This window comes from Scyliorhinus canicula, chromosome 11 (assembly GCF_902713615.1).
Source record: "Scyliorhinus canicula chromosome 11, sScyCan1.1, whole genome shotgun sequence".
Taxonomy (NCBI): domain Eukaryota; kingdom Metazoa; phylum Chordata; class Chondrichthyes; order Carcharhiniformes; family Scyliorhinidae; genus Scyliorhinus; species Scyliorhinus canicula.
In genome coordinates, this window is record NC_052156.1 from 12,706,563 (window position 1) to 12,732,460 (window position 25,898).

General features: G+C 50.1%; 1 protein-coding gene across 3 annotated transcripts in view; it reads left to right on the plus strand.

Annotated features, from left to right (window-relative positions):
- Positions 1-25,898, plus strand: part of sema3bl (sema domain, immunoglobulin domain (Ig), short basic domain, secreted, (semaphorin) 3bl) — a 176,410-nt gene that overhangs the window by 97,853 nt on the left and 52,659 nt on the right. For all 3 annotated transcript variants that reach the window (XM_038812283.1, XM_038812285.1, XM_038812284.1), the window contains exons 3-4: positions 7,252-7,314; positions 13,848-13,967. In XM_038812283.1, coding sequence (XP_038668211.1) covers positions 7,252-7,314; positions 13,848-13,967 — 183 coding nt within the window. The remainder of the gene's footprint in view (positions 1-7,251; positions 7,315-13,847; positions 13,968-25,898) is intronic.

Below are 25,898 nucleotides of genomic sequence, written 5' to 3' on the forward strand. Positions count from 1 at the left end.
AGTACTGAATTAAACAATGCCCTCCAGGACAAAGCAGCCCGCGTGATTGGCATCTGATCTACAAACATTCAGTCCCTGCACCACCAATGCACATTCACAGCAGTGTGTAGCATCTACAAAATGCACTGCCGAAACTCACCAAGGCTCCTTCGCCAGCACGACCACTGCCATCCCGAAGGACAGGGCAGCAGAAACATGGGAACACCACAACTTGGAAGTTCCCCTCTGTGGTAGTATGACTAGAGGTACTACGGTACCTGGGAGTGTGAGCTACCATTGGTGGAGAAGGCTCGCTGCTCATTGGCCCAAGTGTTTGCATTTCATTGGTCGGAACGTAAGGTAGCTCCGCCCAGTGAGGCGGGGTATAAGAACCCGTGTTTCTCAGCAGCCGGCCTTCTTTCTGTCCTCGAGCTGCTGGGGAAACATCTTGTTGATTAAAGACTTCAATTCGGACTACACCCTCGTTTCAGTAGTTATTGATCGCGCATCACCCTCCAAGTCACCCGCCATCCTGACTTGGAAATATATCACTGTTCCTTCATCGTCTTTGGGTCAAAATCCTGGCACTTCCTCACTCACACATTATGGGAGTACCTACACCACACGGACTGCAGCGGTTCAACAAGGCAGCTCACCGCCACTTTCTCAAGGGCAATTAGGTATGGGCAATGAATGCTGACCTAGCCAGCGAAGCCTACATCCCACGGATGAATAAAAAAGGCCTGCGTATCTTATAATGAACATACAATTAACACTATCACTTGCAGACCTAGAAAACATTGAACAAAATTTGGCTGTGGTTGGATCAATCCATACCAGATTCTCATTTCAAGTGCACACAAATAATGTTAAACGTCCGCAGGGACATGCAATGTGATGAGCTGGAGTACGGATATGTAAGCATTCTCCAAGGGCTTGTTTGCCTTCCTGCTCTCTTTTGCTAACTTGTACATCTGCGTGTAACATAACTCGCCGACACGCACCCTGCCCTGCCCCAACCCATCCCTCACATACTCAACCATTCCAAATATACCAGATATATTGGCTGAATGACAAAGATTTATTTTGTTGATACGAAGAATATTTCTTGATTATCTTGCTTGTGGGAAGTGAGGGAAACCAATACTGTAGCCCGGGACAGTTTGAAGGTGTGGCTAATCACAGAAGAGCTATTGTAGCCTAAATAGAATTAAGTATGGAAAGAAATGAAACAACCTCAAGCACAAACAACCTTAAATATGAAGAATATTTGAGAAAAGTCCAATCTACCAGGAATAAAGACAATCGCTTCCATTGTCCTAACTATTCCATTGCTAACTAGCTGAATCTTTGTTTGTCTTGGCCCCGAGTTAAAGAAATATATTTTTTCATGGGATGTGGGAGTCATTAACAAGGCCAACGTTTATTTTCCATCCCTAATTGCCCTTGAGTGACTCGCTCTCAAAGGCATGGGTGTCACAGACACCTCCAATGAAAGATGTATTATCCATTCCAGCATGCTGGCTAATGGGACTCAACACTATCAGTGTGACTGCCTCATGTCAGCACTGGGGATTGGGCAAGAGAAATGCTATCTTCAATGGGGATTCAGTGAGAGCAAGAGGTCTGCAGTGAACAAAGAACAAACAAAGAACAAAGAAAAGTACAGCACAGGAACAGGCCCTTCGGCCCTCCAAGCATGTGCCGACCATACTGCCAGCCTAAACTAAAATCTTCTGCACTTCCGGGGTCTGTATCCCTCTATTCCCATCCTATTCATGTATTTGTCAAGATGCCCCTTAAACATCACTATCGTCCCTGCTTCCACCACCTCCTCCGGCAGCAAGTTCCAGGCACCCACTACCCTCTGTGTAAAAAAATCTGCCTCGTACATCTCCTCTAAACCTTGCACCTCACATCTTAAACCTATGCCCCCTAGTAATTGACCCCTCTATCCTGGTAAAAAGCCTCTGACTATCCACTCTGTCTATGCCCCTCATAAATTTGTAGACCTCTATCAGGTCGCCCCTCAACCTCCGTCGTTCCAGTGAGAACAAACCAAATTTATTCAACCTTTCCTCATAGCTAATGCCCTCTATACCAGGCAACATCCTGGTAAATCTCTTCTGCACCCTCTCTAAAGCCTCCACATTCTTCTGGTAGTGTGGCGACCAGAATTGAACACGATACTCCAAATGTGGCCTAACTAAGGTTCTATACATCTGCAATATGACTTGCCAATTCTTATACTCAATGCCCTGGCCATTGAAGGCAAGCATGCCGTATGCCTTCTTGACTACCTTCTCCACCTGTGTTTCCCCTTTCAGTAACCTGTGGACCTGTGCACCTAGAGCTCTCTGACTGTCAATACTCTTGAGGGTTCTACCATTCACTGTATATTCCCTACCTGCATTAGACCTTCCAAAATGCATTACCTTACATTTGTCTGGATTAAACTCCATCTGCCATCTCTCCGCCCAAGTCTCCAAATGATCTAAATCCTGCTGTATCCTCTGACAGTCCTCATCGCTATCCGCAACTCCACCAACCTTTGTGTCGTCTGCAAACTTACTAATGAGACCAGTTACATTTTCCTCCAAATCATTTATATATACTACAAACAGCGAAGGTCCCAGCACTGAACCCTGCGGAACACCACTAGTAACAGCCCTCCAATCAGAAAAGCACCCTTCCATTGCTACTCTCTGCCTTCTATGACCTAGCCAGTTCCGTATCCATCTTGCCAGCTCACCCATGATAGCGTGTGACTTCACCTTTTGTGCCAGTCTGCCATGAGGGACCTTGTCAAAGGCCTTACTGAAGTCCATATAGACAACATCCACTGCCCTACCTGCATCATTCATTTTTGTGACCTCTTCAAAAAACTCTATCAAGTTAGTGAGACACGACCTCCCCTTCACAAAACCGTGCTGCCTCTCGCTAATACGTCCATTTGCTTCAAAATGGGAGTAGATTCTGTCTCGAGGAATTCTCTCCAGTATTTTCCTACCACTGATGTAAGGCTCACCGGCCTATAGTTCCCTGGATTATCCTTGCTACCCTTCTTAAACAAAGGAACAACATTGGCTATTCTCCAGTCCTCCGGGACACCACCTGAAGACAGTGAGGATCCAAAGATTTCTGTCAAGGCCTCAGCAATTTCCTCTCGAGCCTCCTTCAGTATTCTGGGGTAGATCCCATCAGGCCCTGGGGACTTATCTACCTTAATATTTTTCAAGACGCCCAACACCTCGTCTTTTTGGATCTCAATGTGACCCAGGCTATCTACACACCCTTCTCCAGACTCAACATCCACCAATTCCTTCTCTTTGGTAAATACTGATGCAAAGTATTCATTTAGTACCTCGCCCATTTCCTCTGGCTCCACACATAGATTCCCTTGCCTGTCCTTCAGTGGGCCAACCCTTTCCCTGGCTAACCTCTTGCTTTTTGTGTATGTGTAAAAAGCCTTGGGATTTTCCTTAACCCTATTTGCCAATGACTTTTCGTGATGCCTTTTAGCCCTGCTGACTCCTTGCTTAAGTTCCTTCCTATTTTCCTTATATTTCACACAGGCTACGTCTGTTCTCAGCCTTCTAGCCCTGACAAATGCTTCTTTTTTCTTTTTGACGAGGCCTACAATATCTCTCGTTATCCAAGGGTCCCGAAATTTGCCGTATTTATCCTTCTTCCTCACAGGAACATGCCGGTCCTGAATCCCTTTCAACTGACATTTGAAAGCCTCCCACATGCCAGGTGTTGATTTACCCTCAAACAATCTAGGTTCTTCAGTTCCCGCCTAATATTGTTATAATTAGCGTTCCCCCTATTTAGCACATTCACCCACGGACCAGCTGCTTGATTAGTTTCCACTGGCAATGGTTTAGCAGAACGTTCATCTTTGTGTACTGTTTAGGATGATCTGATTCAATACAGTGGGGCAGCAGGGTAGCACGGTGGTTAGCACAATTGCTTCACAGCTCCAGGGCCCCAGGTTTGATCCCCAGCTTGGGACACTGTCTGTGTGGAGCCTGCACGTTCTCCCCTTGTGTGTGTGGGTTTCCTCCGGGTGCTCCGGTTTCCTGCCACAGTCCAAAGATGTGCAGGTTAGGTGGATTGGCCATGATAAATTGCCCTTAGTGTCCTAAATTGCTCTTAGTGTTGGGTGGGGTTACTGGGTTATGGGGATAGGGTGGAGGTGTGGGCTTAGGTAGGGTGCTCTTTCAAAGAGCCGGTGCAGACTCGATGGGCCAAATGGCCTCCTTCTGCACTGTAAATTCTATGATTCTATGAAATGTGGAACCATTTACACTGAAAGGCTGAACTAAACTGGCAGAAATCTTCGCCTGGGTAAATAATAATAATCAACTTTATTATTGTCATACGGAAGTTTACATTAACACTGCAATGAAGTTAGTGTGAAACTCCCCTGGTCGCCACATTCCGGCACCTGTTCAGGTACACGGGGGGAGAATTCAGAATGTCCAATTCAACTAACAAGCACGTCTTTCGGGATTTCTGGGAGGAAACCGGAGCACCCGGAAGAAACCCTTGCAGACACAGCGAGAACGTGCAGACTTCACGCAGACAGTAATCCTTAGCCGGGAATCGACCCTGGCGCTGTGAAGCAGCAGTGCTAACCACTGTGCTACGATTTTAGTCTCTCAGTTTAAAATCCCACAGTAACGGGGTTACAAACTATTCTTCTTTCTCTCTCTTTTCCCCCTCTCTATTTCTCAAGAGGAGCGAGTTTGGGGTAATCTGTGGAAAAATAAGTATGAGGTTAGTCACCCAGGAAGAGCTGTCTAGAAATGAGTGTTTGGCCTTCAGGAAGGAGGGATGAGTGATAACGGGAGAGGGGGATGGGTGGTAACGGGAGAGGGGGATGGGTGGTAACGGGAGAGGGGGATGGGTGGTAACGGGAGAGGGGGATGGGTGGTAACAGGAGAGGGGGATGGGTGGTAACGGGAGAGGGGGATGGGTGGTAACGGGAGAGGGGGATGGGTGGTAACGGGAGAGGGGGGTGGGTGGTAACGGGAGAGGGGGGATGGGTGGTAACGGGAGAGGGGGATGGGTGGTAACGGGAGAGGGGGATGGGTGGTAACGGGAGAGGGGGATGGGTGGTAACGGGAGAGGGGAGGATGGGTGGTAACGGGAGAGGGGGATGGGTGGTAACGGGAGAGGGGGGATGGGTGGTAACGGGAGAGGGGGATGGGTGGTAACGGGAGAGGGGGATGGGTGGTAACGGGGAGAGGGGGATGGGTGGTAACGGGAGAGGGGGAGGGGTGGTAACGGGAGAGGGGATGGGTGGTAACGGGAGAGAGGGATGGGTGGTAACGGGAGAGGGGGATGGGTGGTAACGGGAGAGGGGGATGGGTGGTAACGGGAGAGGGGGATGGGTGGTAACGGGAGAGGGGGATGGGTGGTAACGGGAGAGGGGGCTGAGTGGTAACGGGAGCGGGTAGTGGGTGTTGATTGAAGAGAGGGATGGGTGGTCACAGGAGAGTTTGGGCATCCTTGGGCACCCATGCGTGTTGGAGAGCAGGGAACTGGGTGGGGGAGTTGAGGGGAGTCGGTAAGGTAACTTGTCAAAAGTGAAACACCAGTAGTTGAAGTAAAGAAGCAGGGTAGCGGCTGGATTTGGCTGGGAAAGATTGTGTAAGTAGCAGCTCAGTTGAGATGAGATCATCTTCTTTCCAGCATCTCTGCCCCAACCATTATTACACATCAACAGCAGTAAGAGGGAGTGGGACAGGATTAGTCCCTGTACAGCCAGCCCATAAACATTGACACAAAAAGCATCATTCAAGATTGTGATAATAAAGAATAATATTAGCAAACATAAAGTGCAGACTACACATGGAACTTTTAATAATATATTGATGGATTGATTGCACAGCACATGTATGAGAAAATATATCACTACTTTTATTTTCTGCTGAAAGAAAAGTTGAATGATAAAATGTAATACTTTCTTCTATTCAGTCACATTTGATGTGCTGCCTTAACAAGTTCCTTTTTTTCTCAAGTGAATTGCTTTCAACTAATTCCCCTGCACACAGAACATTTCATAAATTACCGGTTCCCTCCGAAGCTAGAATAAATGCAGCCAGTTATTTAGGCCTCCATCACTCTTATCTGAGAAATTACATCAAACTGAATAGGTGGGCTGGCACAGTGGTTGGCACTGTTGCCTCACATTGCCAGGGACCCCGGTTCAATTCCGGCCTTGGGTCTCTGTGCGGAGTTTGCACGTTCTCCCCATGTCTGGGTGGGTTTCCTCCGGGTGCTCCGGTTTCCGCCCAAAATCCAAAGATGTGGAGGTTAGGTGGATTGGCCATGCTAAATTGCCCCTTAGTGCCCAAAAAGTAAGGTGGGGTTACTGAGTTACGGGGTTGGGTTTAGAGTGTGGGCCCAGGTAGGGTGCTTTTCCGAGGATTAGCGCAGAGTTGATGGGCCAAATGGCCTCCTTCTGCACTGTAGGGATCCTATGATTCTATGAATTCAGTGACGTCATGCCCGCTGATGTCTCCCGGCTAGATTTGGCACAACACTATTCCTGTGATATGGTTCGCACCTACCTGGGTAAGCAGGTGGGACCTCGGGTTAATATCGCATTCAAAGTACAGCACGTATGACAGTGCAGCACACCCTCAGTGTGGGCTGTCAGCTTGTATTTCTGTCCTCGAGCCCTGTGTGGATTCAGAATTGAGCCTGCTACCCAGTAAGCCAGAGCCGGTTATGGGTGAAAAGGTGGGAGTTTGGGTCAGAGGTTAACTTTAAATCTTTTTGTCTTCAGGGACATGGGGCAAAGGAGGGATTGTGGAGTGAGGTCACAGATCAGCCATGAACTCATTGAATGGTGGAATACGCTCGAGGGACCAATTGGCCTCCTCCTGCTCCTGTGTCCCCTGTGGGGGTAATGATGGTCCGGACAGTGATGTGGTTTTCTGTGCACAAGTCACTTCAACTCATAACACAATCCATTGTGCAAAGTGCTTTGAAATATTCAAAAGTGATAAAGTCCTATATAAATGCAAGTGTTTGTTTTTGTCTTGAGCGCCGAACTATTAAGGAGAAATAATATTCTTTGTCATATTAATAATAACACATTACACCAAAATGGACGGAGGTGGTTGGGGAGGATTAATTGGTGATTAACTCTCTTTGGGACAACATCTGACAATTGCTCCACTTCTGTGCATGAATCACTTGTTGGATTTATTGTTATTTAATGCGGGTTTAATGATTCTCTTCCTTGTTCCCTTTCAGATTTACTGGCCAGCTCTGCCCGGTCAGGAGGAGGAATGTGCCCTCAAGGGAAAAGACCCATTTGTAAGTGTAAAAGATTTATCGCCTCCAATAAACTCTTTTGGGAAAACTATCACTCAGCCATTTGAATAGGCTTATTCCATGTTTAAGAATAATTTGTCGCGTATTCCAGGTTAAAACCCCAACCTTGTCATTCCCTCATCCGTTTTATCAGGAGTGTCTCGGGTTTTTTCCATTGCAGATTGTCCCTCTTTAGCCCACTTTACGCCCTGGTCTCCGTCTGCCGTATGTAGTTACGCTCTTCTGCTTCATAATTAATGGCTTCCTCAGGGCCCACAAGGTGCAGTGAGCTCAGAGCGTAGAAGAATTTTTTTTGGCCCACAGAGGATTGTGAGGCTGCGGAGTTTCACTGCTGGAGTTAGTGCCTGAAGCAGAGGACTGGATTTTATATTCCCGACTTGAGGTTTGATGCTGCATGGCCTGCGCGTCAGCTATCCGCTCACCCCGAAATGTCTCAAATTGTACAAGGGGTGAGTGGAGGCATTGGGCCCGGCATTGAGACCTTAGGTGATCAATGAACGGCTACTTAAGGGCCTCCTCTTAACCCTGATACCATTTTGCTGCCAGCAAGGCAGATGCACACCAAAGAGGTAGCCTAGTAGCTTTAGCTGTGTGGCCTGTTGTAATGCAAAGGGGGAAACCTCAATTCTAGGCCCTCACGGCCCATCACGAGCGCCCCCCCCCCCTCCCCAAATGGGCAGCACGGTAGCACAGTGGTTAGAACTGTTGCCTTGCAGCTCCTGAGTCCCAGGTTTGATTCCCGGCCTGGGTCACTCCCTGTGAGGAGTCTGCAAGTTCTCCCCGTGTCTGCGTGGATTTCCTCCGGGTGCTCCGGTTTCCTCCTATAGTCCAAAGATGTGCAGGTTAGGTGGATTGGCCATGCTAAATTTCCCTTGGTGTCCAAAAAGGTTAGATGGGGTTACTGAGTTACGGGGATAGGGTAGAGGCGTGGGCTTAAGTGGGGTGCTCTTTCCAAGGACCGGTGCAGACTCGATGGGCTGAGTGGCCTCCTTCTGACCTGCAAATTCTACGAAATCCCTGAAGGCCCTCCTTCTTCCCTCAATTCCTTTCCACAACCTCTAAACTCCATCCCACCCCTCCCCTTATTCCACACACACCACCCCCACCAATATCCCGGACTTATCTTGGCGTCCCTCCTCTATTAGCGCCTCTTGTTCTGGGATGCCTGTAGTACCGGCAGTGACCACCACTCGTACCTGGCACTGTCTGGACAGCAGAGCTCCCGGCCACCCAGTCAGCTGACCGCTCTCTGAGGCGGGAATTCCTCTGAGATGGGGGTGCAAGTCTTGCCTTAAAGACACTCCATGCTCAACCCAACTTTAAATTGCTGCAAGGCAGGAGGCATAGTGGACGGCAGGATCTACGGTGCCCCATAAGGTTCAACCTTATCTCAACAAGGACAGGCTCAATAGGATGAAGGAAAAGGGTCATGAGATGAGGATAACTTCCTGTGTTGAGGGTATGCACCAGCACGGATTGGTCCAAATTCCCTGATTCCATCTTGTTATCTCCACAGGGTGAAATTGGGCGGAATTCTCCGGCGCCAGGATTTTAGCGGGGGCGGGAATTGTGGCGCGCCGGTTGGCGGCTGCTGGCAACGGCCCCCTCGCCAATTCTCTGGCCCACGATGGGCCGAGTGTCCACCCGTTCTCGGCCGATCCCGCCTGCGCCGTAGGGGCACTCTTTCCCTCCGCACAGGCCGCTGTCAACCTCCGCCATGGCCGGTGCGGAGAAGAACCCCCCCCCTGCGCGTGCGCTGGGATGACGCCAGCACACGCTGGCGCTCCCGCGCATGCGCTAACTCGCGCTGGTTGTGGGAGTTCACAAGTGGAACTGGGTTTAGAGAGTAGACATGCTGGTGGTCCCAGTTATGGGTCCAGCTTAATAGTGACACGCCTAGCAACAAAAGTACCAGCCCAGTTTCGGCTAATGTTAAATGTTGCTCATAGGAGGATCAATGAGACCTTGTGAAGGCCTGATATGAGCAGCTGGGATGAATGACCGAACTGACCATTAATTACGGCAGCCAGTGACCTTTGACTTAGGACATGGGACGGGCATTTTCCATTCGCTTCCTTGTTGAGATTCAAGTGATGTAACCTGATGACGTCATGGCGAATCTGATTGTAACCTCAACTCTACATTCCCACCTACCCCACGATAACCTTTCACCCGGGCAACATGTGGCACAGTGATTAGCACTGCTGCCTCACAGCGCCAGGGACCCAGGTTCAATTCCAGCCTTGGGTGTCTGTATGGAGTTTGCACTTTCTCCCCGTGTGTGCGTGGGTTTCCTCCGGCTGCTCCGGTTTCCTCCTATAGTCCAAACATCCGCAAGTTAGGTGGATTGGCCATGCAAAATTTCCCATTTGTGCCCAAAGGTGAGGTGGGATTATGCAGTTACGGGGATAGGGCGGGGAATAGGCCTGGGTAAGGTGCTCTTTTGGAGGGTCAGTGCAGACTCGAAGGGTCAAATAGCCCCCACCCCCCACGGTATCATTTAGGGGGCCTCAGCGGCGAAGGCGCGGCCAAGTTCGCACAGAGCCCCGTTTTGTACATTGGGGTTTTAAAAATGGGAAGGGGTTAGCAAGAGTCGGGGTGGGGGGGGGGGTTGTGAATTGCAGAGGGCAGGACCGTCCTGGTTGATTGGTCACCAGTGAGAGTGTGGAGGGTGACCAGGGGTGGGGAGAGGTCCGGTTGTTCGACGAGCTCAGTGATGCACAATCAATGGACACGAAACGTAGGTGAAGTCCGAAACGAAAGGCTTTAATCAGCAAGAAGTGAGCCCGGCAGCAGACGTACAGGAAATGGCCTGACTGCTGGGGGACGCGGGTTCTTATACCCTGCCTCGTAGGCGGAGCTACCTTCCTCTTAGCCAATAGGAATACGGAGAACACGATACTTGGGCCAATGGGCAGCGAGCCCTCTGCACCAATGCCAGCTCACACTCCCAGTTACCGTAATACCCCTAGTCATACTACCACACTCAGGATGGCAGGGCCTTGAAGACAAAGGCTGGGAGTTTTTGACGAGTACGCCGGGGCATGTGGAGTCGGTGGAGCTAGGAGAGGATGGCGGGAGTGACAGGGGAGTGACGCTTACTCTCAGTGAGGAAGCAGCTGCACTATTTCGGACAGGTTGAAAGTTGCGCTGGGGAGGCCAGAGAGCAGCGCGTGTATCATCGATAATATTCTGAGTGTCTGTCTCGGGAATAAGGGCTGCAGATCACAGATGATGCATTATGAACCTTGCAATGAGGGTGGGATGTGTCACGATGAGTGTGGGCTGGAGTTTTCCTATTCTATGAAGCGCGAGAGTGTGTGTGATGGGAACGATGTGAAATTCTATTTCTGACCTTGCTCCCTTGACCTGCTGAAGAGAGGCTGTTTCTTGTCTGCTTTCTTTGGCAGCGATGTTTTATTTACTTTTCTCCGATGCCCACTTCCCAACCTCAGCAAAGCCCTTTCATCAGCGAGGGAAGGGTTACTATATAGGGGCTGATACGATGGTGGAAGTACGTATCTCTCAGGAGCAGCCTCTGTGTCTCGCTGGGGATTTTTTTTTTTTGCCACACAGGAACACTCAGCAAGCCGCACTGCACAAACAATAGGGCAGCCATTTCCTCACTGCAACTGGTGCAATGAGAAACGGACCCCTTGACCTCGGAGCATCTTATCGGGCCTTAAATGGTAAAGAGACTTCCAGCCCCTTGTGAAGCAGCTGGCACAGGAGACCGACTGCGGTGAAGTATTAACTCGTCGAAGGTCATCTATTGCTTCCTCCCATTGTGTGCAGGGCATGGGAGGGGAGGCCATGGTAACCAAACGCCGGGGCCCAATTGGGACAGGAATTGAATCGGCCTGTGTCAGACCATGACGGCCTCACAGCCGGTGAAGCTTGCTCTTGTTGCCTGAGAAGCTGGAGTGTGCGAAGGCAAGGCCAGCACCCAGGAACAAAGGCCGTTTGTTGCCCAATGTTTGAGGTTGCATTTGAATCACGGAGGAAAACGCCAGCTCCAGGACCATAAGACGTTAAGAGCAGAAGTAGGCCATTCGGCCCATCGAGCATCACAGAGACTGGGAAATGGCAGGGTACCAGGCTGGCCCAATTATCTTTTTAAAAGGTTTTAGCTCACACCCTTATGAGATTGGAGCCATTGATAAATATATCAATGTGACCCATGCGTCACCCATGTGTTCACTGACCGACATTGGCTCATGGTTAAGCATGCCGCAATTTTAAAATCCTCCCCCTTTGTTTTCAACGATCTCCATGTCCTCGTCCCCCCCTAACTCTGCAATCTCCACCAACCCCACAACCCTCAAAGATCTCTGCAGTCTAACAGTTTTGGCCTCTTTCTGTGCATTCCTAATCTTATTTACTCCACCACTGATGGCCATCCTGTCAGTTGCTTAGATGCTACACTCTGGAATTCCCTCCCTAAACCTCTCTGCCTCTTGTACCTCTCTCTCCTCCTTTAATACGCTCCCTGAAACCTCCCTCTCAACGGCCCAAATGTCTCCTTATGTGGCCCAGAGTCAAATTTTGTTTGATGTTACTCCTGTAGAATACGTAGAGTGCTCCGTGACATCTTAGTACATTGAGGGTGCTATATAAATGCAAGTTGTTGATGCGACTTTATCCTGAAATTCTTTTAAGCTAAAAAATGCATGACGTTGAATATTCTGAAGGGAATTTTAACCAGGGCCGAATGGCCTGTTTCTGAGCTGTATATAACCCACAGTGTGTTGTGGAGTGTTTGAAGTTGCCTTTAAACATGGGGAGGGTAGGGCAGAATCCAAATGTCCCAACACTTGATGAACACGAATCTGATCCACCAAATTCTCACTCTGGAAAATGTGAGGTAATGCATTTTCGAAGGTCTAATCCAGACAAATGTTAGGTCATGCATTTTGGAAGGTCTAATACAGAAGGGACGTATACAGTAAATAGCAGAACCTTTAAGAGTGATGATAGGCAGAGGGATCTGGGTGTACAATACACAGGTCACTAAAAGTTGCAACACGGGTGGAGAAGGTAGTCAAGAAGGCATAAGCCATGCTTGCCTTCATCGGCCGGTGTGTTGAGTTTAAGAATTGGCAAGTCATGTTGCAGTTTTATAGAACCTTATAATAATAATAATCGCTTATTGTCACAAGTAGGCTTCAATTAAGTTACTGTGAAACTCCTCTAGTCGCCACATTTCGGCACCTGTTCGGGGAATCCGGAGTTAGGCCACACTTGGAGTATAGTGTTCAATTCTGGTCGCCACACTACCAGAAGAATGTGGAGGCTTTGGAGAGGGTGCATAAGAGATTTACCAGGACGTTGCCTGGTATGGAGGGCATTAGCTATGAGGAGAGGTTTGAGAAACCTGGGCCGGGATTCTCCCCTGCCCCGCCGGGTAGGGGATCCCGGCGTAGCGGAGTGGCGGCAACCACTCCAGCGTCGGGCCTCCCCAAAGGTATGGAATTCTCCGCACCTTTAGGGGCTAGGCCCACGCCGGAGTGGTTGACGCCACGCCGACTGGCCCCAAAACCGGCACCAATGGCCTTTGACGCCCGCCGCCCGGCGTCAGGGCTGGCCGAAAGGCCTTCACCGGTTCGCGCATGCACCAGTGCGTCAGACGTCACCACCGGCGCATGCGCGGTAGGGGGGTTCTCTTCCGCCTCCGCCATGGTGGAGGCCGTGGCGGCGGCAGAAGAAAAAGAGTGCCCCCACGGCACTGGCCCGCCCGCCGATCGGTGGGCCCCGATTGCGGGCCAGGCCACCGTGGGGCACCCCCTGGTGTCCGATCGTCCCGCGCCCCCCTCCAGGACCCCGGGGGGGCTGCTCGCACCGCCAATCCCGCTGCCACCAGAGGTGGTTGAAACCACGTCGGCGGGATTGGCCTCTCAGCGGCGGGACTTTGGGCCATCGCGGCCGGAGAACCGTCGCAGGGGGCACGCCGATTGGCGGGGCGTGATTCCCGCCCCCGCCAATTCCCAGGTGGCGGAGAATTCCGGCCACGGCGGGGGCGGGATTTATGCCGGCCCTGGGCGATTCTCCGACCCTGCGGGGGGTCGGAGAATTTGGCCCCCGGTCACTGAAACGACGGAGGTTGAGGGGCGACCTGATAGAAGTCTGCAAAATGATGAGGGGCACAGAGAGAGTGGATAGTCAGAGGCTTTTTCCCAGGGTAGAGGAGTCAATTACTAGGGGACACAGGTTTAAGGTGTGAGGGGCAAGGTTTAGAGGAGATGTATGAGGCAAGTTTTTACACAGAGGGTAGTGGGTGCCTGGAACTCGCTGCCGGAGGAGGTGGTGGAAGCAGATACGATAGTGACTTTTAAGGGGTGTCTTGACAAATGCACGAATATGATCGGAATAGAGGGATATAGACCCTGGAAGGGTAGGGGCGTTTTAGTTCAGACGGGCAGCATGGTCGGTGAAGGCTTGGAGGGCCGAAGGGCCTTTTCCTGTCCTGTAATTTTCTTTGTTCTTAGTGCCTTATTCTGCTCTCCTTTCTGTTCCAGAGCGAATGTGCCAACTATGTGCGGGTGCTGCACCCGTATAACCGAACCCACCTTCTGGCCTGCGGAACGGGTGCTTTCCAGCCGCTGTGTGCTCTGGTGTACGTGGGGCACAGAGGAGAGGTAAGCTGCAGTCCGGCTCTCAAGGGCTTGATGTTAACTCACTAAATTTACTTCGGATACTGTCAGAATCAGGTCGGGGTTTTCCACACTTCCCCCGCCTGCGGTGGGTTTTCCCATGGCGGAAGTGGCGTAGCGTTGGCCGCTAGCAGGATCTTCCAGTCCTGCCGAACTCGCTGCGGGGGCCGGAAAATTCCATTCTAGCTTTTGATTGATGGGAATTTTCCTGGGAGGCAGGATGGGTCGGGATGGCAAGGGGAAGGGCGTTACTCCTGCTTCGTTACTGGGAGCTGAGGTTTCTCCACTGTGCTGACAACAGGAAAATTCCGGATTGCAGTCATCTCATATGTAACTTAAGGTATCTGGCAGGTGAAAAACATTCTTATTTTAAATACTAAATTCAGCAATGACTTACAGGACTATCATGGATAGAGGGCTAAATTAATACAGAACAACCTCAAAAATAAATCTACCCAATACATATAGAGCTGTCATTAATACGGGGGGGGGGGGGGGTCGGATCAGAGCGAAAATCCTCCCCCTTGGCCTTGATATTAACTTCCATCACAGGATGGACAGCAGAGGATTGGTGGGAGAAGGAGGGGGGGGGGGGGGGGGGGGGGGTGAGGGGATAGGTAGTGGCTTCATGGGGGCAGGGTTTGAGTCAAAGAGCTAATCACTGGGCTCATGACCCCCAGAGGGCTACGCACACACCCTCTGACATGACAGCTGTGGAAAGTGGGGGCTAATAATGACAATAATTAAATCAGGTTCCCCAGGGTCATTTTAAAACTGGCTGTTGCTGTGTGCGGGTTTGGCAGAGACTGGGAGCCTCACCGGTGACTCGGAGGTGGTGCTGCCGGCTTCACCAGTGCCTGTGCCAACCGCTCTTGTGGGCCTGGAGGAGTGGGAGTGCCTTCCTTCCACTGACCCCAGGGCCCTTGAGGAAGGTTTCAACGCCCTAGCCACAGCCTGCACCATCAGGAAACGCAGGGTGAAGGCCGAGTGAAGGTGTTTGTCACTGGAGCTTGCTGCTTCCCCACCTTTCGTCTGACTGCATCGTCTTTCCGTACACCTTGAAGCGAGTGCAGAGGCGCAATTTACTGCTCGGCTGCTGAGAAGCAGCAGCTGCGGTTCAGTTTTGGGCCAGGACTCCATGGAGATCAGCTTCAGCCTGCCCTGGAGTGTCTTTAATTATAGTCACACGAGAGGCCAGGGAATGGATCGTAATATGGAACTGTCCACAGGGATAACTGAGCCGGTAGTTTTGGCTTCAGGAAGCGAGGATTAGAGAGGCAACATAAATTCATGGGAAGAGATTATAGTGATAAAATACATCTCAGTGGGAACGCCATCGAGGTTTTGAAGATATTTAATAACTTGGGAGAAAGTGAACCCAGATTAAGGGTTTAGGAAACAGGGCAAAGAGCACAGATGCTCCTTGTGAAGGAGATATTGATGACAGATGGCAGGTAGTATTTCCTCATCAAATGATGCTGATCAGTAGAGGACAGAATTCCCAGCTGCCATGCGTAGGTTGGTATTCTGGAAGGGTTGAGATCAAATGGATCTGACTTCCCCCGAAGCTGTAGTGAGCAGTCATGACAGGGGATTTCAGCTATCCCTTACTCCCAGCGTTGCTGAAGGGTTGCAGATTGGAAATGGGCCACAACACTGATTCACTGACCTGCACTCCCTATGACAGTAATGCCTGTTGCCAGGCAGGTGATTTTCTCTCTCTATGTTATCGACATTGTTGAATATAAGGCAGCTATTGTGGTGAATGAGATTCACACGGTATTATAAGTTACCAATGTCACTCTGTTCCCATTGTATATATGTACCGATATTGTAAGTGCAGTTGCACTACCTGACCACCAGGAGGAGTAGCTCTGGGAGTACTCGAGAGTTTGTACTGGGCTCCCCCCTTGGCTCCGCCCAGAACTCCTCCCCCTGGAGCTGCTGTATTAAGATCCGTGCCACAGAGTCAGCCAGCCAGTTCATCGAAAGTTCAACGGCTAACAGGCTGGCTCTGTTGGAAGTATATTAAAACCGCTACTCTAATCCTACAAGCACGTGTCCATAGAATTGATGGTTCCATCAGCTATCTTCACCAGTCCAGCTGCCTGCACAGAATTACATGTAATGCACAGCACAGGAACAGGTGATTCGGCCAACCAGTCCATGCTAGTGACTGTGCTCCATACTAGCTTTACCGCAATACTCACCACATAATCCTATCACAAAGGCTTTCCCTTTAATATATCTATTCTCTTTAACCCTGCCTGTAGTAGCGAGTTTCACATCCCTGCCATTCCCTGGATAAAGATAATTCCCTATTGGACTCATTAGTAGCTACCTTATGTCGGCATGGGTTTCCTCTGGACACTCCACACAAGTCCCGAAAGACATGCTTGATAGATCACAGAATTCACGATGTGGTGAAGCCGTCGTTGGACCATACCTCTACATTCACCTGAGGAAGGAGCTGCGCTCCGAAAGCTCATGTTTGAAACAAACCTGTTGGACTTCAACCTGGTGTTGTAAGACTTCTTACTATCGAATTTACAGTGCAGAAGGAGGCCATTCGGCCCATCGTGTTAGGTGAATTGGACATTCCAAATTCTCCCTCAATCTACCCGGACAGGCGGTGGAGTGTGGCGACAGGGGATTTTCACTGTAACTTCATTGTAGTGTAGTAAGCCTACTTGTGACACGAATAAAGATTATTATTAATGAAAGTGGAAAAATCTTCCCTCATCTACTCTATCAAACCTTACCAATAATGTTAAAGACCTTTGATCAGGTCACCACTCTTCCCTGTTCCAGAAGAAAGTATCCCAGCCAGTGGGGAATAATTGTTTACCTTCAAAGATATACCGGAAATGAAAATGATCCAACGGAACCCTTGAAGGAGGATCTCAGTAAACTCTCCCGACACGTTTCCTTTTGGGGTCTGAAGCTTTCTTTGCAACAAATTTCATCAGCGCTGCCCTATTGCAAATTTCATTTGAGAGAATATTTTGCAAACTTGCTCCCTCACCTCCCCCTGCACCAACCCAGCCCATCACTCCCCCTCCCACCATCACAGTCTTCCATTGCCTCTGATCAGGGCGGGCAGTCATTTTGTCTGTCCATTAATAAGGGAGATGAAGAGAATATTGAGTTGTTGTGCTGGGTTGCGCTGCCTGAAAGGACGGTGGAAGCAGATTCAATAATAACCTTCAGGAGGGGAATTGGATTTACACTTCAAAAGGAGAAATCTGATGGGACTACAGAGGAAAAGCTCGATATAATTAAAGACACTCCACGGTGGACTGAAGAATCTCTTTCAAAGAGCTGGCAGAGACACGCTGAGCCAAATGGCCTCCTTAATTCAATGCTGAAGGCTTTGAAGATTCTATGTGTTAATAGTCATTTAATTGTTTGTGGCTAGAAAAGAAAAGAGACATTTTTGTCGAAGCTTTGCATCTTGCACACTTCAGGGCAATTTGCAAGACTACCAGTGCCCGGGGAATAAACAAATTTATACTTTGTGAGAAGAGAGTGCTGATTGGTTGACAAGTAGACTCTGGTAGAGGCACATGGGCATTGCACCAGTTGATGGTGACTGACAGTTAACTGACCTGCATTGTTTCAAATTTAAAGCAGGCAGCTTGACTCTGATCAATCAAGGCACTGTCCTAAGGAATGAACCAGAGAATGGCTCTCACTTACTTTGTTTAGCCGAAATAGATGCAATTTGTGTACATGCTCTTTCTGTCTGCAAATAATTTTTCAGCAATATGCTATCTATTCTACTGGTGCTCTCATTTATTGGATGTAAATCCAGGCATAAATCAATAGATGGTGAATATCCGAGGCCCCCTGTCTTGCCCTCTAGTTCAAATTGTGACTTCTGTTAACATGACATTGTCGGGTGTTGCCCTCCTGTGGATTGCCAATAGCTGGCCAGACATGTATCCAATCCCACTCCTCACTTTCTCTTCCTCATTTTTGTTGATTCTTCACAGTGAGCCTTTGCTCCACACATTATCTGTACAATTCATAGTTTTTGGAGGCTGTAGTTGCAGTAAACCCCCAATTCAGAGGGGGGGGGGATCTTTGGAACCCCCTACCTCAGTGGGCTGTGGAAGCTCAATCAATGAGTGTTCAAGACAGAAATCGACAGATTTCTGGATACTAATGCCATCAAAGAATTTGGCGTCAGCACAGGGAAAGTGGCAGTGAGGAAGATGATCAGCTATGACCGAATTGAATGGTGGAGCAGGCTCGATGGGCCGAATGACCTCCACATGTTCCTAATATGAAGAGTTAAGCTCCTTTCACTGGAAAGTCCAAAGATGTGTGGATTGGCCATGTTGAAATTTCCCCTTAGTGTCCAGGCATGTGAAGGGTAGGTTACGTGAAGGATAGAGCAAGTTGGATGGGGGAGTGGACATGGGTAGAGTGCTCTTCCAAAGGGCTGGTGCTGACTCAATGGGTCGAATGGCCTTCTGCACTGTCGGGATTCTATGAAAGCTCGAATGTTACTCGCTTTTGGAGGCACATTGCTGGAGCTGGGCCATGAGCTTAACGGCATTGGGCTCTGCCTCTGGCAAACCATTTATTATAAAACTAGAACCACAGAGCCCCCAACCAGAATTAAAGAGCGTAAAGTGAAACTTTTTCTTTTACACCTTATTTTGCTCCCGCTGGACCAGTCATTCATTCTTATTCATCCAGTGCAACTCCTGCCAGTTCCTGTGCGCGTGTAGACTGAGGGATGTGTGCTTAATTTACTTACATTTCATGCCATGTGCTTCACTTAGTGTCAACTCCTGGAGATTGATGTTGCATACGGGACTAAAAATGAATAGTTTTCCTGCTGTCCCACCGCCTCCACCACCACCACCCTCCTGCACACTCGCCCTCTCCCCCTCTCAGCTATTGTACAGACAGCATGACCAGTCCTGAAATACTGAGCTTGAACTCAAATGTTCCAGTTTGCATACACCACTCTCCAATGGCAGTGGGCAGCGATGTGAAAACCAGATTGTCGGTCTGCTCTGCCGACTGGCAGCCATCTAGGCCGAGGTGTCAGCTGTGGTGCAGTGGGGAGTACAATTTCCTCAGTGTCAGAAGCTTGTGGGGTCAAGTCCCTCCTGAGCATCGAATCTACACTGTGCAGTACTGAGGGGATGCTACAATCGGACGTGCCAGCTTTTGGGTGAGATGTTAAACTGAGCCCCTCCCTGCCTTCTTGGGTGAACATGTTATCCCCCACACAGCTCGATATGATGAAGGGCAATGGATCCCCCCCCCCCCCACCACCACCACCCCTCCGCCCCACTGTATCCAGGCCACTATTTATCTCTCCATCAGCATTATCGTGTCTGGTCATTGCTGTCAACACATTTTCTCCATTTTAAATGGGGAAATGTTAGTAATAGTGATTTGGGGGTCCCCGTGTCACATGTCAGGAACAAACAAAATATCAACAAGCTTAATGGAATCTCAGGCCTGGAGTTTTGCTCCCGAGGCCTGTGTGCGGTCAGGAAATCACCCGGGCTGTCGCACACGCCTCAGAATAAAGTGCCCGAATGGTCGGATCTTCGTGCCAGGGCGGAGTGGGTGGGGGGGGGGGGGGGGGGGGGGGGGGAGGGTGGGCAGGACGGAGTCAGGCTATCATCACTGTCTGCAGTTCGCAGGCGGCATGCTGAGTGCCGAGATGGACTGGCTTTCTGCGACTTGGTTTTCTAATGCCGAAACATTAGGCTCTCTAGACCTCAGCCCTCACATCTTTCCCCCACAGCACCCATTCCCCATGCCCGTACATGCTATCTCATTCCCCCACTTAGCTGCCCATGGCATCACATAGACCCTATGTCAACGTAATGACAACTCAAGTCAACACAAATCAACACATGCCTCCACCCACCACTCTTTGCCATTACACCCTCCATGCCAACACACCAGTACCATGGGCAGACCTCAGGAGCCATGCTGAGATTAAATGAAATAAAGTTCGGACAGGTGCCGGAATGTGGCGACTAGGAGCTTTTCACAGTAACTTCATTTGAAGTCTACTTGTGACATTAAACGATTTTCATCTATTACAGACTTGTTATAAATCAACACTTTCATTCAATCCATCTAAAAACAAACTTTTGTATTCATAACCACATATCGATGACAGGTAGTTTTTCAATAAGCTCTTGGATCTGTCTATCAAACTATGAATTTAGAACCCCCGACTGTGATGATAGATCATGGGAAGTAGTCAAGCAGTAATGATGCTGTAATGATAGCATTTTGGACTATATGAACAGTTATTGCAACTGCAAGCCCAGACTTTGTTTGACTCATAGACACAGACAGGCTGTTATTCTACAATGTTTCAATGGGGCGGCACAGTAGCACAGTGGTTAGCACAGTTGCTTCACAGCACCAGGGTCCCTGGCTCGATTCCCGACTTCGGTCGCTGTCTGTGCGGAGTCTGCACATTCTCCCTGTGTCTGCATGGATTTCCTCCACGATCTGGATCCCGGCCATAATGGACGAACCTAAATCTGCACACTTTACTATGCACTCGCCGGTTCTAACTGCTGCACGGGATCTAACAGCCTTGCCAAGGAGACCCCAGCTGGGCGCCGTTCAGCGCTGGTCTCCACGAACGGAACCAAGTGTGCTGGCACATGGGGAGGTCTCCCAGGTGATATGGTGCCTCTGGGAGGTCAGGCATTGGGCAGGGTGGTACCCTGCCATCCCTGATGCCGCCTGGACACTGCCAGGTTGCTTAGGTGACACTGTCAGCCTGGCAGGGACACATCCAGGATGCCAGGCTGGTGGTGCCTGGGTGGCATTTTACCAGCACCCAGGAATCAGGCCCTGGGGATGCCCTGTCCTTATATTGTGGGGTGTGGCGGGTACAATACGGGGATAGGGTGGAGGTGTGGACTCGGGTGGGGTGCTCATTCCAAGACCGATGCAGACTTGATGGGCCATGTGGCCATCTTCTGCACTGTAAATTCTATGATAATCTATGATAATGTTTAAAGGACTGATGATTTAAATAACTTGATAGCTTCACAGTTCCACTGACCATATCCGCCCTTTACAGGGCTTTACCTCTACTCTTCAGGACATTTGGATTATGTTCCGAGTGCCATATTAGATATGTCACAGAGTCTCCACAACTTCGAGAAAATCTAGGCCTTGCTCTTTATAGCTAGAATGTTAGAATGAAAAAGTGAAGAATTTTAGCTCGATCTATACAAAGCCTCGGTTAGACCACATCTGGAGTACTCTATATATTTCTGAGCACCACATCTTTGAAATGGAGAGTTCTGCTGAAATGTCAGAGCTGAAACATTGGATGCGATTTAATGGAAATGAAACAGAGTTCCATGTCGAGCACGTTTCCCAGTGCCAGCAGTGGCAAGAATTTCCCCGCTATCGAACAGAAGTCTGTTTCATTTCTGGGCCTCAGTGAGGAACACGTCCCCAAGACCACACTTTGCCCCGTTTCCTGCACTACTGAGCTCCAGGTGCCTCCATCTCGAGACCACCCATCGCAGCCTCCGGATCCACCCAACATCCCAACTCACCCATAAAGGGTTTATAGTGACCCCCCCCCCCCCCCCCCCACAGCCTGCAATATAAGATGAGGTTGGGTCACTGGGCTACGGGGGTGGGGGTGTGGGCATGGCCAATCCACCTAACCTGAAAATCTTTGGACTGGGGTTGGAAACCAGAACACCTGGAGGAAACCTCGACAGGGCATGCCCGGGCCTGATCCCTGGGTGCCATTCGGGCGCCACCAGCCTGGCATCCTGGAAGTGACCATGCCAGGCTGACAGTGCCACCAATGCAGCCTGGCAGTTCCCAGGTGGCATCATACCACCCTGCCCAATGCCTGACATTCCAGGGGCCCCATATCACCTGGAAGACCTCCCCATGTGCCGGCACGCTTGGTTCAGTTTGTGGAGACCAGCGCTGAACGGCGCCCGCCTGGGGTCTCGTCGGCAAGGCTGTTTGATCCTGGGCACCAGTTAGAACCGGCGAGTGCGTATCTAAGTGTGCCGAGCTGCACACTTTAAGATGCAGATTTGGGTCTCGTCCGTTGTGGGCGGTATCCAGATCGCGATGTCCCGGGATGTCCCGTTAAATCTCGCAAGACGTAGTGTGCCGGATAAATCTTGAGAGCAGCCTCTCTCGAGACTTACTGGCTGCATCGCGTCCTGAGTCGGGCGTGGCATGCCCGTTAGATTTTGCCCACTAACTCTGTCTCTCTCCCTGCAGATGCTGCCTGACAGGCTGAGTATTTCCAGAATTCCCTGCTTTGATTTCAGTTTTCCAGCATGTGCGGTATTTTGTTTTTGTAACGGAAAGTATGGCCGCGAATCTCCGGCCGTGTTGGGCTCACACTTGAACGCAGCGCGGCCGGAGAATGCCGGGATCGGCTTCCAGCGAGCCCCCCGGCAGGTTCCGCGATTCCCGGAATTTTCCGGAGTCCCGCGAAATGCCGGAGTCGGAACCCCTCCCCAAATGGGCGTGACCGAATGACGCTCGCGGAAGTAGGTTGTAAATCTACTTTCGACCTACCTGCGCAGGATCCAGAGGCCTCCCGAGATTCCTCGGCCTCCCCAGGGAGGCTTCAGCCAAGCACCGATCAGGGCCGGTCCACATAAACGTAGACCAGGTGGAAGGGTAACCAGCGGGTCTCCCGGGCCACCAGACACCCCAGGGTGGTCAGGGTAAGTGCAGGGTGGCTCCCTGGCCCACCCCCTTGAACGTGGGCACCAGGATACTGTCCAGAGTACTGCCTGGGTGCCAGGCTGGCAGTGCCAAGGGTCAGGGGGCAAGGGGGGGCATTCCCATGAAATGAGGGTTGAGATGGGTATGAATGGTGGGGGAGTGTAGGGCAGGCAAGTAGGAGCCATTGAGAGGCTGGGTGAGTGATGGGTGTGGTCCTAGAAGGAAGGGGATGCTGTAACGGGGCTTGGGCTGGCCTGAAGAGGAAGAACCCCCCCCCCCCAGGGGCCCCATAGCAGGGTGTCCTCACATGGGGGGTGTGGGAAAGTGTCCTTGTGCGGAAGGGATAACATTGCCCATGTGTGGGGGGACCCACAAGCTCACTTAGAGATCGAGGCACCCTTTCAAAATGGCGGCCTGATCTCTGAGTTCAGCTCCCCGGTGCTAAAAAGGGCGGGATTCTCTGGCCGTGTTCGCCCGGCGACCCGCCCAAGGTTAATGGATTTTTCCATTCCATGCAGCTCGCCCGTGGCATTCTTGTGGTGGGCGGGGCGGGAGAATCCAACCCTGTGTGGGCCAAATCAGTGAGAAACTCCCCAGGGCCCAAAAAAGTGACTGAGTGTCATTGAATAGCGATGGGGAACTCGCTATTAGTAGTAGCTGGAGGAATTTAAACCTGATTAATTGATAAATCATGAATAAAATGCTGGTCACCTGATCATGAAACCCCATCTGTTTTGTAAATGTCCATCAGCGAAGGAAATCTGCCGTCCTTATTCAGTCTGGCCTACATGTGACTCCAGACCCATAGGGATAGAATCCCTACAGTGCAGATGGAGGCCATTCGTCCATCGCGTCTGTACCAACTCTCCGAAACGGCGCTCTACCTCGGCCCAGCCGCGCCCTATCCTCGTAACCCTGGGCATTGATCATGGCCAATTCACCTGACCTGCACATCTTTGGACTGTGGGAGGGAACGGGAGCACCCGGAGGAAACCCACACAGACACGGGGAGTACGTGCAGACTCCACATAGACAGTGACCCAAGGCCGGAATCGAAAACTGGTCCCTGGCGCTGCGAGGCAGCAGTGCTAACCACTCTGCCATCCTGCCGCAATGTGGTTGACTCTTAATTGCCCTCTGAAATTGCCTAGCAGCCACTTGGCCGTTCCCCACCACCGCCTCAAGGATAGTTAGGGATGGGAAATAAATGCTGTTTCTGCTAGAAAGGCTCTCATCCCAAGAATGAATAAAACAAAAGCTTCCTGAGGTTAGGAAAACAGTATATAAACGTAAGCTTTCTTTCTGTGGCCCCTGGAGGTGTTTAAGTCCCCTGTCTATCTGGAAGTGATTTTCAGTGTATGTTTGCTGTCGGAATCAATTCATTCGGATAAATGGGGTGTCAAACACCATAGACAGATCAGTGCCCAGGGAGCAGGTTCCCACACCAGCGTCTGTTGGTCCATGTATTACTCCTGCCTGAGGGATCTTCCCACACAATCAAATGCGAAGCCAGCATTTGAGGGCACTGGTTTTGCTGATAGAGGCTCCTTTTGTTTTGTCGCCCACAAGCTTTCGAAGTGAAGTTGGCAGTCAGCAACAGACAGGACAGACTTCAGGCTACATGTGCCCAAGATCAACAATGATGCATTGATGGAGGGCACCATTTCTCAAGAAAGTTTTGTCCACACTTGGTAATCTAAATGAGTGTCCCAATAAAGGAAACACAAAGGTTGTCAGTCGGTTTGGTTAATCATTGAAGTTTTCGTTAATCCTACTCTGACCTGCGCGCCTAAAACATAAAGTTGCTCCTCCCTCTTCATGAGGATTTAATCATCCAGAAATTGGCTGTGTTCCACTGTTCATCTGTGCACAAGTTAACTATTCTTTAACAGACGCCAGCAATACCTTGTTGGACTGCATGGCGCCTGTACAATAGCCAACTTGCAATTCCTAGAGTACAAGTCGAAATGTAGTGTTAGGTTCCAGCATTAATCTTTATCTGAGGTGTGGCAACTGATCCACAATTCCGCATTGCTGATTCACGCACAAAGCTTCTCGATGGAAAGGGAGGAGAACGATTGACAGAAGTAAACAGAATTGCTTACTTAACCCTCATGCACCGCTCAGCATTTGTCACATCTGACAACTTTGGCAAACCCCGAGCCAGATCCACCCACTTATCCAGCGGCCACTGTCTCTGGGAATATGCTGCTCCCTGATCCTCCTTCACCTCTTTCACTCTCTGAATTTTAGCTGTGTGGAGAGATTGAAGGCGCTGTGATTGCTCTCCTTAGAGCTGAGAAGGTTAACAGAGGATGATTTAATCGAGGTGTGTAAAATCACGACTCGCGTTGATAGAGTAAATAAGGAGAAATTGTTTCCATTGACAAAAGGGTCTAGAAGACAACAAGTTCAGTGATTGGCAATAGAACCAGAGGTGACATGAGGAAGGATTTTTTGGGAAACTGAACTATTATGGTTTAGAATACGCTGCTCAAAGGGTGGCGAAAGCAGATTTAATGGTAATCCCCATGTTGCCTCTTTTCGGAGAGGCGTACCGCAGAGACCCAGGGTACTGCTTTGGGGACACAGGTTCAAATCCCACCATGGCAGATGGTGAAATTTGAATTCAATTAAATTCTGGAATGAAAAGTCCCATGATGTCCTTGAAGGTGTTATTGTAAAAACCCATCCGATGTCCTTTAGAGAAGGGAATCTGCCATCCTTACATGGTCTGTCCTCCATGTGACTCCAGGCCCACAGCAATGTGGCTGACTCTTAGCTACCCTCTGAAATGGCTGGCAAAACCTCATGGGTAAATAGGGATGGGCAACAAACGTTGGCCTTGCCAGTGATGCCAACATCCCATGTAAGAATAAAGAGAAAAGGGGTGGCATGGTGGCGCAGTGGTTAGCACTGTTGCATACTGCGCTGAGGAGCCCGAGTTCAATCACGGCCCTGGGTCACTGACCGTGTGGAGTTTGCACATTCTCCCCGTGTCTGCGTGGGTTTCACCCCCACAACCCAATAATATGCAGGGTAGGTGGATTGGCCATGCTAAATTGCCCCTTAATTGGAAAAATAATAATTGGGTACTCTAAATTTATGAATTGGATGCAATTTGAATATGGATTGGTTTTTGGAGCAAGCAAGGAGATGGCCCCGTCCACCCTGTGCATTGGCTTTGTTACTCTG